Source organism: Neopsephotus bourkii, unplaced genomic scaffold (assembly GCF_033783945.1).
Source record: "Neopsephotus bourkii isolate Nb327-2 ecotype Australia unplaced genomic scaffold, CSIRO-AGI_Nbou_v1 NB_994, whole genome shotgun sequence".
Taxonomy (NCBI): domain Eukaryota; kingdom Metazoa; phylum Chordata; class Aves; order Psittaciformes; family Psittacidae; genus Neopsephotus; species Neopsephotus bourkii.
In genome coordinates this window covers 3,359,684-3,372,988 of record NW_026901486.1, presented here as the reverse complement: position 1 = coordinate 3,372,988, position 13,305 = coordinate 3,359,684, and the positions used below count along the sequence as shown (strand labels likewise).

At 45.1% G+C, this 13,305-nt stretch overlaps 1 protein-coding gene across 7 annotated transcripts in view; it reads right to left on the bottom strand.

Annotated features, from left to right (window-relative positions):
• FGFR3 (fibroblast growth factor receptor 3) overlaps positions 1-13,305 on the bottom strand; it is a 56,385-nt gene that overhangs the window by 17,282 nt on the left and 25,798 nt on the right. For 6 of the 7 annotated variants that reach the window (XM_061359799.1, XM_061359800.1, XM_061359801.1 and 3 more), the window contains exons 3-6: positions 13,002-13,055; positions 7,044-7,213; positions 2,103-2,226; positions 1,494-1,684 (exon numbers count right to left, since the gene is read on the bottom strand). In XM_061359799.1, the coding sequence (XP_061215783.1) occupies positions 1,494-1,684; positions 2,103-2,226; positions 7,044-7,213; positions 13,002-13,055 (539 nt within the window). The remainder of the gene's footprint in view (positions 1-1,493; positions 1,685-2,102; positions 2,227-7,043; positions 7,214-13,001; positions 13,056-13,305) is intronic. The other variant, XM_061359805.1, reaches the window with a different exon arrangement.

Genomic DNA, 13,305 nt, shown 5'->3' with positions numbered 1-13,305 from the left:
CATTCCTGATTAACCAGAAGTAGTAAATAGACGTGTGCTGGTCCTATTCAGCAAAAAAATAAAACCAAACAAAACTTGTGCATTCAAACTCCTGCCTGTGCTCCCCTTCGAGGAATGCGGAGCCTTTGCCGTTCACAGAAGAGAAGGTATTTGGCAATTCTAATTACCTAGCCACCCCGGTGCCGCTCCAACTTCATTTTAAAGCACTATTTATGCGGACTATTTATATGTTCTTTGCCACAGCAAAATGGGAGCTTGTGCTTGTGACACAAGGCACTGTTCGCAGCGGCTCTGCAAACTTCCAAAAGGTAGCACTCTATCCCACGGGGACCACACACGGAGCCCGGAGACTATACTAGATGGCATGTGACACAGGCAGCTATTCAGAGCTTGGTACTGGGCTGTGAAACCAGGGGGGAAATTCAAATATGCATAATTCAAACACATTTGGAGAGACAGCGAGGAAAGAAAACGTTCTATCAACTCGCGAGAAGCACGTGTTGCCAATCCTGAAGAACGGTCTCCAGCCATTTCTTCCAACCAATCTGTTATTTCAATCTGTGTAATTATTTCCAGGGTCTCTGGCTTTTATTATCATGTATCTGGCTGAGTTACAGTTCTGTAGATGATGTCTGATAAGTGGGGTGTTTTTTAAGCTTCATACAAAGAGACAGAGGGTGTGTGCAGCAGGATGTGTATGGGGTATGTCCATGCACAGGACAACCTCAGCTTGAAACTGGAGGGACAAAGTCTCCTTTCAGCTATAACTACAGAGCCAGAAAAACTCCATTTGGCCCTATACATTTTAATAAACACTAACACAGAATGCCTTGAAATGCTTAAAGGAAAAAAGAAATTTTAGACATCAAATGTGCTTTTCACTCTCCATTCTCTACCTCTTATGTTTACCTAGGTTGAGGGGAAACCAGACCCACTGGCTTTGTTCTGGCTGTAATCTGGAAATTCCTTTTCATGACAGCATTTTAGCAAAGTGAAGTCTTACTAAGAGAGTTTTTGCTCAATAAAGGTTTTCCTGAGCACGGATAATAGCAATGTTCACAAATGTTAGTGGCTGGAACAAGGCTGTCTTGGCTCTCAGGTGCTGGTAGCTCAGCATTATTTAGTATGTGCACGCTACAGTGTGTTTACATGAAAACGAAAGAATGTGTTTTAGTTGGGAGCCTTTTATTTTAGTAAGTGCTGAAAATACCTCTATTGAAGCTGTAAAAAAAAGGTTATTTTTACAATTTCAGGTCAAACACAATCTGACAGCTCTTTCATTATACTGCAATTCTCCCAGTTGTCTCAGCTGCTACAACTACTTTGCTTATCTATGCCACTACAGTAGTTGTGTTATCTCTGGCAAATAGAAGAGGCTGGAACATTGACTTTAGGACATTTTTGCTGTACCCCCTCCAAAAAAGCAGAGTATTCCACTGTGTGAGCTTAAAGAAGGACTGCCCTGAGGGTGAGAAGAGTGAGTGTGTACCAACCTTCAGCACTGTGACATAGGGCGTCCCATCAGGGCCGTATTTGCTGCCATTGACTTCCACATGCTTCAGCCATTGGATGTGAGGCTGGGCATCGCTGTAAACCTTGCAGTGAAACTCCACATTGCTCCCTACCACCACGGTCTGGTTGGCAGGGAGCCCTGCTTGCAGGATTGGTCGGTGGGGCGACCTCTCTGAAAAAGAGAAAATAGAGGGAAATCCTAATTAATTCACTTGTCCTTTTTGCAGCATGGATTCTTCTCTGAACCCTTCATCTCCTGCCCTTTCAGCAGAGAGGGTGAAGACTGGGACTGACCCCCAAAGGTGTTCTGGCCACCACTTTACCCAGTGCTTCTCAAGCCAAACAGGGAAGAACCATCCAGGAATGGAGGAGGCATCTCAGCCCTGCCATTCCTTCTCTGGCTCCTTTGTAGACCAGCTAAGTAATTTATTGATCAGATATCCGAAGCTGAACTGTTAGATCAAAGGATGCTTGCTGTTGGTTTTAGAAGACATATGATCCAGCATTTTGGGAAAGAAACCAAGCTCCCATTTCCCATATCCTGTCACACACCACAGATCAGCCGTTGAAGGAGAACAGTGAAATCTCACCTAATACATCGAGCTGGTACGTGTGCCTAATGTTGCCATATTTGTTCTCCACAACACAGGTGTAATTTCCTCGATCTGATGGCACAACACTCTCCATCACCAAGCTCCACTGCTGGTGTCGCAACTAGAAGAAGAAATTAAACCATCAAGCTTGCGGTCAAGTACCATCACCACCAGACTATTCAAACCAGTGAACAATCAGTGAGCTTCTACATACTTGGCCAGCATGAATGGACCCCAGAATAGGCCCGAACATCACAAGGACCCATCTCAAGGGTCATTAAAGGCTTAATGTGAAAAGGAATTAAGACCAAGGCAGCAACAGGTCAACACATCAAAACACGCTGAGATTGCAAGGTGACCTGTTGATGCTGCCACAATAACAATAGTGAAACCAGCTGAATGTGGCACCTCTCATTAGAATACAGAAAGCATCAGCTAACTCTGATCTGCTGGTCCCCTCTGCCAGACCACTCTGGTCCAGAGACTTTGTCAGCTCAAAGTATTGTACTCTCATCTGCAGATCTTTACCAACCGCTACATATAACCCATAAGATGACTACAAACAAAAATCATACTACTGCATCTATGATATGTTTTAAAGATGTGTGCTATGGAAGCAACAGGTCATGGCATCTGTCTGAGCAGAAATGAATGTCTATAACTGAGTTAGTCCCCTAAAATCTCTGTAAAGAACAGAGAAAACATGCCCAGCCTCAAGCCTGGTCCCTAGGATGCTTGGTTGGCCCTTCTACTTTGGCACCAAGTTTTATACTGCTTGGTTTTCTGGATGTGGCTCAGGTCCAGAGTTGTTAGCTGCTCAGTAGCAGAAAGGAAAGCACAACCCATGTCTCCACTCTGACCCGGTGCCCTGTGATCCCAGCTAGAACATTTGTTTCTAATGAGTATAAAGGATATAACAGATATGCAAAGCAAATCTTGAATTAATACAGAAAGCAACCAACAGTAACAAAGATGATTTTAGGATGCATAGCATACAAAAGCTCTCCAAATCTCTGGATATTATTTTAACGCCTTTGGCCACCCAGAGCAGAACACCTAACTTCACTAAACATTTTGAAGGTGACTCCAAGGACACAGAAGCAGGAGATTACAATAGTGCTGTGCTATAGAATGTGAAAGGCTGATGGAAAAAACAAGGGCGTAATTGCTCCTGGAGTTTTCTTGCTGCAGCAGGTGAACTCTAATATGAAGTCATTTAACCTCTTTAGCTACGCATAAATTGCATCCACATGCTTTCCTTTAAGGGGCCAAGTCACAATTAAAGCCAGGGTTTCACAAAGAGAATGTTTAAAAGTCACAGAACTAGTGTGAGGTATCCCTGCCCATGGCAGGGGGCTTGGAACTGGATGATCTTAAGGTCCTTTCGAACCCAAACCATTCTGTGATTCTATGAGCAGACAGCCTAGTTGCAAGATAAGCAAGCAGAAGTCATTTTAACAAAGCTTTATAAATCTCTGCTTCCATGAGAACAGCACTGCTCAGCACCCCACTTTTCAGGGACCGCTGAATTCAGCATTTAATTTCAGGTTATAGGAAACAGGAGGCTGTGGCAAAGTCTGTACAGAAATCCTGGTTATTGCAAATGTCTGGTCAGGTCTGACTGCACCCTTTGCCCACCCAGGACAGCACAGATGGAGCTCAATGCAGAACTAACATTCCACTTTTCCTAATGCACCGTCCCTCCGTAACAGCATGGGAATTACAGGGTAAAAGGAGTTCTGAGAACAGAGAACCTGGACCCTGAGTTCACAGCTGAACATACCAGACTGTCAAGGAAGTTTCAATGCAAATTTGTGGCTGCTCCGTGGCTTATTTCCATACTGGCTTGTCTCATAGTTGTGCCTAAAAGACTTTTTTCTAACCCACTTTTCAGCATTGCAAAGCACTTGCGTCTGGAACCCCTAGGAGCTACTCCAAAGAACTGGGGCTCCAGGTACATGGATGACTCCCTAGTCTGACCTGTATTATAAAACCAGGTCTGAATTAGGTGTTTTACTTAGCATGCATTTTCAAAGATGCTTTTCTAACACATTCAAAGCCCTTCTCATTGCCAGGTTTGTGATGGGGACTTTGAAAAGAGAGGAGAACCTGGGGGGCATAGGCCTATGGGGAAGAATCTGTTTGGAAGCAAGAAGATTATTTTATTTGTTGGTTTGTTCTGGGTTTCTTTTATGTTTGAGACTGGCATCTAGAGTTAAAGGATAATAAAAAGGGACATTCACAAATTAGGACAGTCACCACACTCCACAGAACATTAGAAACATGAAGTGACTTTGTGCAGGCATTAATCAATTGGGTGAGATACTGGAAATCCCTCTGGTTTATTTGGTGTTGTCATTCTTGGCTCCTGTGAAACTAACACTTGCAGACACACTTGGAACCTCAGCCTGTGTTTGCCAGACTGGTATGCAAGTCAGTGCAATGGTCTGGGGAAGGGATAATCCTCTATCTCCCCTCCCCCTCAATCTTCCCTTCTAGGGTCATTTAACACACAGAGGCTTACGATATTAGAGATTCCAACAAGGATTTAACCATTAATGCTCTTTGGGAAACTTCATATGATAAGTCATATGAATTTCTTGTCTTTATCAGTTAAGGATGAACTGTAACAGAACTGGGTTAGCCTGCACTTTCTGTTTTCAACACCCGCCCTTCTCTCTTGCCGGCTTTACATTGGGCAGTCACACAGATCTAAATCCAGTCTGCAAGAGGCAGCAGTGGAAGAGTGGTCAGCTTTCATCCGGTGACCACAGACCTTTCACAATCAACACCAAAACTTCCACACACTGAAAACAAATAAGAACAATCTCAGCTCAAGGATTTCTGGGTTAAGACCAGATCTCGAGATGAAGTAAGCCAACCAAACTCTGCCAAATCTGGATATTTCCCATTCTTTTCAAGCTGCCTAATCCTGTTATGAAGATATGGTGTAACGGGGAATTTAAATCTTAAATGCATGAGACACTGAGCAGGTTTTCAATTTCTTTTTCTGGTTCAAATCTCAGCTGATATCTATCAGTATATTTATACTGGATGAGGTTTACATTTGACTACTTATATCTAACCCCAGCTCAAGAGTAAAAACAAGCAAATAAGGGAAGGAAATTTACAGAGAGAGAAAGATGTCTTTATATTAAGGACAAAGAACTACACCTAGACAGATAGAGAGCTTAAACCAATCTTGCTGTAATTGGCCTGACATTGCCTTCAATAGCTCTTTTAAGCGTTGGCTTGTTGCTGAAGGTGCCCCTAGAGGAACAAAGCACAGAGAAGCCAAAGACTCACTACCGTGTTGCAGAGGATGAAATGTGTCAATTTAAACACAACGATAGATTAAAACCACTGGGAAGTGGGATGGGGAATTGCTTTCAGCTTTAGGTTTGATTCTGCAAGCATAATTTAGTGCAGCTGACGTTACATAGTTTTGTAAAAAGCCATTTGATCAGTGCACACAAGCCTGAAAACACTTCTTGATGATCCTTACCGCCTGCAATTAGTAAAAGATGCCTGTGCTTTGTGAATGCTAACTGCTGAAAGGCTGTTTACCCACAGGAGTTGCTTCCCCACTTCTTTTCCATCCTTATCTTTCCAGAAGATCCAAACCTGAGCATGTCCTCAGCCTCATCCAGGCTGGAACAGGGAAAGGACTGAGGAGGGAGCTTCAAAGGCTTCACTGAAGAAATCACAAAAGGCTCTTTCAGGAACAGGTCTGAGCTAACAGGAAAGAAACAGCCCAAAACTGTGGGGAAGGAAGACTTTCTGAATCCTGTTCTGGTTTCTGGAGCCCGGCACACTTTGCATGCCTAGCTGCCTTTCAAAATGCTACAGATGTGGTAGGCATCAGCACACAGCTATTCAGAGTACTGATGAAGGTGCCTTGCTAAAAAACACCTTCTTTCCTTACTAGTAGCCATGGGTATGCCAGGGCTGACCGACTGCAGGCAAAAATCACTGCTCAGGAGTCCTTTTTCTGTACTGATTTTTGTTACAATCAGCTGCTGCCAGTTTTATTCTTCCCAAATAAAGCCATAAAGGAGCCTGACTGTGACCTTAAGGCACAAAGTGACCTTAAGGGACAAAGTAACAATAACAAAATCAAAGAACTGATTTTCCTGTTAAAATCCTGCCACAATTCATCATATCCAGTAGCACAGAAACTTCTGGCTAATCAAATCATTTGAGTGCTGTGGGTTTTTGTATCCCTTAGCTCTATCTATAAACACAAGCCAGAGCATTTTCCAGAACATCTCCTGGTAGAAAGCAAGGAGGTAGAAAAAAAGCAGCCAAGGAGCAGATGCTATTACTCTGGCTACAAGGGATTCCAACACTTGACCAAGGGTCAGTGATTTATACCACAAGAATGTTAATGACCACCAGCACGATGGCCCAGCTCTTTGGTGAGGTCCTCCTACACCTTCAAAGGATGCCGTGTCAGTTTTCGTGGAAAGCCTGGAAAGCCGGGAGCAGCTATGTCTCAACACACTGGGCTGATCTCCAGAACTTAGAACAGAAGTTTCTGCTCCTGCTTTCTCATCACTGCTCACAATGCAACCATAAACCCAGTCTCTTTTTTACCTATTCACTGAACAATCACTGTAGATAAGCCCAGAGGGAATTAGCCTTCAATCCAAAGGGACAGCAGCCCCTTTTAACCCTTTGTGTTGAGCAGTTGCTAAGGTTGCAAGAAACGCCCCCGCTCCATCCTCACACGTGTTCTCATATGTACCAACGTTAATTCCTGTGAAATACAATTTTCTACTGGTAGGAAACTGCTGATGAAAGAGATCAGCAAGGCCTTACCTTGACGCCCCCGCTCCATCCTCACACGTGTTCTCGTATGTACCAATGTTAATTCCTGTGAAATACAATTTTCTACTGGTAGGAAACTGCTGATGAAAAAGATCAGCAAGGCCTTACCTTGATGCCCCCAATCCTATGCTCTCCTTTGAACTCCTTGCCATTTTTCAGCCAGTAGATGGAAGGGGTTGGGTTTCCACCCGCCGGACATCGGAAGCGAACGGTGTTGGCGGCGGGAACTGCCAGCAGCTTCTTCTCCATCTTATCTGGCCGGGTCCAGAAGGGGACACCTGAGGAAGGAGAAACCAAGATGAACAGGCCCGTTTCTGCCACAGAGGATATCAGCTGGTGAGCAGATGCATTTGAGGAGGCTTTGGCATGTGCGGAGTGACAGTTAAATTGCTACCTGCTGCAGTTAAGATAAATGACACAGAAATGCTTTCCAGCTAAATGACTCTCATAGACGTAGACAGGGTGTTTGCATTTCAGGTTTGTGATGAAAGGTTCATGACCAGGTTTTTGTCCCTGTAATGCCAGTGTAAATCTAGAGTAGCTGCTTTTAAATCAACAGGTGGAATTATCCCAGATCAGGATGAGAGTTTAGCCTCAGTGTTTAAAAAGATACAGATGTACCTTCGGAGACAATGGCAGCCAAGAAGCACGAACAGCAGAAAGATGTTGGAACTGCAGAAACACATTGATGAGCCAGCAAGGGAGCAGGGAAAAAGCATTAGCTGAGTGCACTGGAAAACTGCTTCTCAGCGAGCACAAACGTAGCCTCCTTAAGGGAAGGCAAGAAGAAAACCAGCCAGTGCCAAACTGGTTTATCATGTTTATGTTCTATAAGTACAAGTGATTTTAGTTTTAAAGATTCATGTTACCCTTGAACAGGGATAAGTTGTTCTAAAACACCAGTGTTAGCATGAGATACTTTTTATAATCTGCCTCAAGAGCAGTGATGTTTCTTGGCTACCTTACAAACATTACATATTCACTCCAAATTAAGGCAGCAGCAAACTCATTATACTGGGAAGAAAGAAGTTTTTTTAACAGCCTCCCAAGCTTTCATTTCTGCTTAAGGAAACACTGCAGAGCTGCATGTGGGGTGCTTCCCCTCTCACACAGAAGGCCACATCCAGCCCCCCCAGCTCTGTGCTCCACACCAAGGCCAAAGGGAGATGGGGGCAAACAGCATTTGGGCTGCAAAACAGCAAAGAGGAAGCCAAGGATTTTAACTGGGTATTTCCTCTGGATGGGAAGGAAGCACACACAGACACAAGAGTACCCAAACCCACCAGTCAGAGACACCTTCGTGCTTCTGGCCAAGACAAACTGAAGGTGCTGGTCCTTCAGTAGCTGCTATGGAAAACACAATGGCCATCAAAGCTGCTGGGAAAGCATTGGTGCTGGCTTCTCCCGCAGCGGTGACGATGCTCAGGGGATGCTCACCACCCAGCATCACAGACCCACCTCAGTGCTACTCTGAAGCCTCTGCAACCCCCTCCCCCTTGATGACAGAGCTGTACAGGGTTTTCCTTCTTGCTGCATCCCTCTGAGATGCACCTGAGCTGTTCTCTATCTCCAACACTCCCTGATTAACTTAGCCCCAATGTGTTTGGCTCCACAAGACCCATCCCTTTGCCATTCCAGACCCCACCTTGGTCTAAGTATCCTGTGTCCCCCATGCAGGCTTCTGCTGCATTTCAGCTCCAAGGATTTTGCAGGCAAGGTCACAAAGCTCAGACAAAGCAATCCATGCACCCATTGATTTTTAGCACCTCCACATGGCCCTGTCTTCCCATGGCTCCTTGTAAAGCACACCTATCCTTGAGGAATGTCAAGAGCTACATTCAGGAGGCCCTCCATTTGCTGGAGATGGCCCTGCTGGGAACACTGTTCTCATCTCTTTCACAAGTCTTCTTGCCAGGGTGGCACTGAAACAGGAGCACGGCTGGCACAAACAGTCAGAAAGAGGAATCCCTGCAATCCCCATGCGCCTGCTAGATCCCTCTACAAACTGCTGTGAACACACAGCACATCTGGGAGGGCCTTCAAATGCTACACGGTAATGCGGGCTAAATAAAGCTGGACATCATGTTGCCATCTACCTTCCGGCATCTGAGCTTAAAATGTCGGTAGAAATGCACAAGAATGGGGAACGTTCCAAAAAATGCTAGAAGAGTGGGTGCATGCCATAAGGGAAGAGCAGGTCTTGATGGTAAAGGAAGATGCTGCTATCACACACGTTGGGAAAAGGAGCAAGAAACCAAGCAAAGGTTGGGTGAAAGCCCAGGCAGCAGCGGGGGGGGTGAATCTGGAGGAGATGGGGTGGTGCTGGGAAGCCTGAAGGGGAGTGAGCTGCAGAAACCATGTTGGGAGACATCTGGTCTTAGGTTTCCGAAGCATGGGCTATTGCCTAGCCCAACGCTTCCTCTTGGCAACGCACCCTGATTTCCCAAAGACTTTACAGGAGGTTAATGGAGCTAAACAGGATAGAGTTCAGGGAAAGGCCAGGCACGGATGGAAAAGTCCCTCTTCTCTGCTGCTAAGGGCAGCCAAATAACCTGCTGTTTGTTGTTTGATTATCATATCTGTCTACAATAAATCCCATTTTATGGTGTCAGTGACACTCACCCGGGCACGAGGATGTAACTAGATCACACCAGGACTGTGCTCCTCCTTGTGCTGTGCTTTTGGGGAGTCTTCCCCTTTCCACACTGGCTGCGTGTGCTGCAGGGTGAGGTTTCACTATGTTTTCTCACTCAAAAGATGAGCCTGAATCTCACAGGAGTCCCATTAACCCACTGGCTGCAAATGTTGTCACTGAAGCCAAGAGGGATTTTGCCATCAGGCATCAGGGAGGAGCAGGAAAGTTTCCAGCTGGGGATAGTCTCCATATGGAGCAAAGGCAGGATCCACTCCTCCCTCCTCCAATTAGACACTGCTTCTTCCCCAAGTGCCTTCCCTTCGTTTGGGTGCTCTTCCATGCAACTCAGGGCTTGCCAGAGCTGGGCACCCCTGCATTGATGTGCCAAACTTCAAACAATCAGAGCATCACTCAAGTCAAACTGGAACTGGAAGAAAGTGTCTGTGCCTTGAAAACAGTGCCTTTGTTCTCACTTGCAGGAGCAGCGAACAAAACATCACTGCTTTCGGTTTGCTGTGCCCCCAGAGTCCTTTCATTACCACTTTTTAGGGGGGTGAAAATGTTGCTAACTCTTCTTTTCAAGCAATGCTTGCAAAGCTCCAGAGAGTTTCGGCAGCGAGAAAGGAGGAAGGATGAAAGACAGGAAAGATTTCTAGACCCGCTCTCTCTAAATTAATTACAAGCAGTGATTTTGCATGTGCAGGTGTGAAAAGAAAAGGGATCTGAAAAACATTATCACCGGCTCTTTGCCATCATCAAACACCAAACCCGACACGGTCCATTTTGTTTGGTAAAGACACCGGCCACCCATCCGACTGGAATGACCAATTAAAACAAAATGAGAGGGATACTTGGAATAATTAATACAGCCGAGCACTCATTTAGCAATTAGGAGCTGCCACAAAATTCTGTGGCAGACAGAATCAACCCTAATTGTGTAATTTCCCCAGCTGACGCCTCCAAGTACACAGCCAGATTTAATTGGAGATTATAGGGGCTCTTTGAAGGTGCTGGGGCTACGCAGCAGGGGCTCCAAACAAACAGATACAGGCGGGTAGGGAGCACTGGGGCAGAAGAGCAGTGTGTGAAAAGGGTGTTTTGTTTTTGTTGCAGGGCCAGGAAATACAGCTGTAGAGAACAGAGGTATTGGAAAGCCTCTTTCTGCAAAGGCAGAGCGCGGTTTGTGACAAGGCTGCAACAAACGGGCCAATGATTTGAAGCTGCTCGAGTTCCTCTTTCTTCTTTTCTGCTGCCCACCCCTAAGGGATGCCCCATTTCTATGCGGCCCTTCAGAGAAGATGCTTGAAGGACGGTGAGCAGAGCAGGGCACTCCACGTGGAGGGCCTATGTGCTCTCAAAAAAGGTTTTACACCAAATATTGATTTATTTTAAGGCAGATTTCCTCTCATTCTCTTGCTTTGCTATTTCCAGCTCAAGTTAATCAACACTTTTGGGTCAAGCCCCCCAGATTAACAAGATTAGCTTTAAACTCATGATGCTATTGGAATCAGCTCTCCAAGCTCTTATCTATAGATATAAGGATAAGAAATTCTCTTGAACAACACAATTAAAGCAGAAAATTAACTTATCATCACAAGAGGCCAGGAGACAAAGTTTTTATTCAGTGACATGCAATATGGCAAAAGGCAGTGAGCCAGTCCTGGATGGATCAGTCCCCCCTTAAATATGAACAACTATTGGTTACATTTTTCTTTTGCATAAAAGCATGCTTATTGCCTTCACTCCTCTAACTACTGACCATGGCTATGTCTGATGGACAAGCAGAGGCCCATACACCCCATTATTAGGGTATCCTTTTGCCACAAGAGATGGAGGTCACAGATCCTTGGGCTGTCCATATGACATGGCACTGGCTATACCCATGTACTCAGGAGGGTCCTGCAGCCCCTGTGGACTGTCCCACAGTGGTGGTGCCAGGGTTAATAATACAGCTCCCCAGACTCAAGAGAAGAAGTTTAAGTGGAGGGTCTGACGTCAAACAAAGCAACATAAAGCACATCCATGTCATGACATGCCATGAGGCTTCACCATGCTGGCACGTTAAGCTGATGAACCATTTTTAAAGCAGAAGAGAATCCAACTTTTTATAACAAGACCTTTAAGCAAAGACAAGCCGTTACCTTCAGGTCTAAAAAAAGAGACAGCCTCGAAGTCAAGAAGACCCAGAATACAGGCTATAAATACATGTGGTGAAACGTGTGTTTTCCTTTTCAGTGGAGAAAACCATGTCTCTCTGTACCGTAAACCAGCTGATGGTTTTTGATATCTGTTGCTAAGAGATAGAGTTAACTACAAACCACATAATAAAAAGTACAGAACAATTAATTGTGCTCATCAGAACCTGTTCTGCAGCAGGAACAAATCCTGCAGGACCAAAACTGACCTTTCCTACGCCTCTACCAGGCTTCAGCAGGCATCAGGAGCACTGAGTGCCTCTGCAAAGGTGCCCGCCACCTTGCAGAATCCAGCCCTTAATTAGAAGCCATCAGAAAACCACTAACTGCTGCTGATGGGTCGCCTGGCACCATAACTCACCACTGCTGTTCATATACTGGATAACACAGCTATGTGCTATGAATTTATTACAGTAGGAGACCTGTTTTAAAGAGTTCTGCATGTCCAATGCTATGGGCAGCAGAAATTTTCCAGTCATGTTGAACTTCTGCCAATGTACACAGCTGATTGGGAGTTCAAATGCAAGACATTTATTTATTGAAAACACATACACACAGGCAGCTCACTTTGCAGAAATATAAAGAGCATAATAAAACACCACACTAACGCCTCTGAAGCATGTAATGATCCTGATTAATGCTATTGCGCTTAAAGAAACAAGCACTGGGACTGAAAGAGATTCAGAGTAAAAGCACTGAGAGGCTCCATCCTGGGGCTCCCTTTCCTATGTGAGTGAAAGAAAAAGGCAGTAAAGTCAAAGGGGTTGCTCCTGCCTACAGCATCAGTTAATCTGGCTCTTGGATAGTGTAAATTTCATGCTCTGACTCCAGCCAAGATGTTGGTAAGCACCAGAATCAAACCAGCTAAAAATGAAGCAGGTGAAGGTTTGCAATGGTGTAAAACTGGTGTAAAGTCAGTGAAGATAAAAAAGGTAAGCAGGTTTGTCTGGATTTACATTCAAGGAGAATTCATAAAGTCATCTGCTCATCGAGGCAGATCAGCAGAATCAGGTCTCAAAACAAATCACACTGCTGTTGCTGTTGGATGTTATACCACTCTGGCTGCTATTTCTAACTTTTTAGATAAGCATCATCATGGTACCATCCTACAGTCACTGATTTCAACACAGAGAAAGAACATCTGTCTGACCAGGTGAACATCTGGATGAGCTGCTCCACTTCGGAGCCATGTTGCCTTCAAAGAAAAGGCCTCTGTATGCCAGAAAACCAAATTACCTGTATCTTCTGACTCGTCATCATCATCTTCATCATCACCCGATGAAGGGGAATCTAAGGAAGAGAAGGAGAAAGAAGTGAAGCAGAAAGAGGATGGCATGCAGGGACTCCATTCTCAACAAGGCTGTTGGTGCCATGGTGGGCTCCAGTGAGGGAGGACATTCCAGTGATGGGTCAGCCTTCTTTGCAGCTCCACCAGCCCGTCCCTCCCATGCTGCTGGGAAGGTCAATTGGCCAGGAGCTTTCTGAACTGGGAGAGAGGTGTCATGAGTTTGCTAATGTTCTGCCACCAGAGACCAGGGTC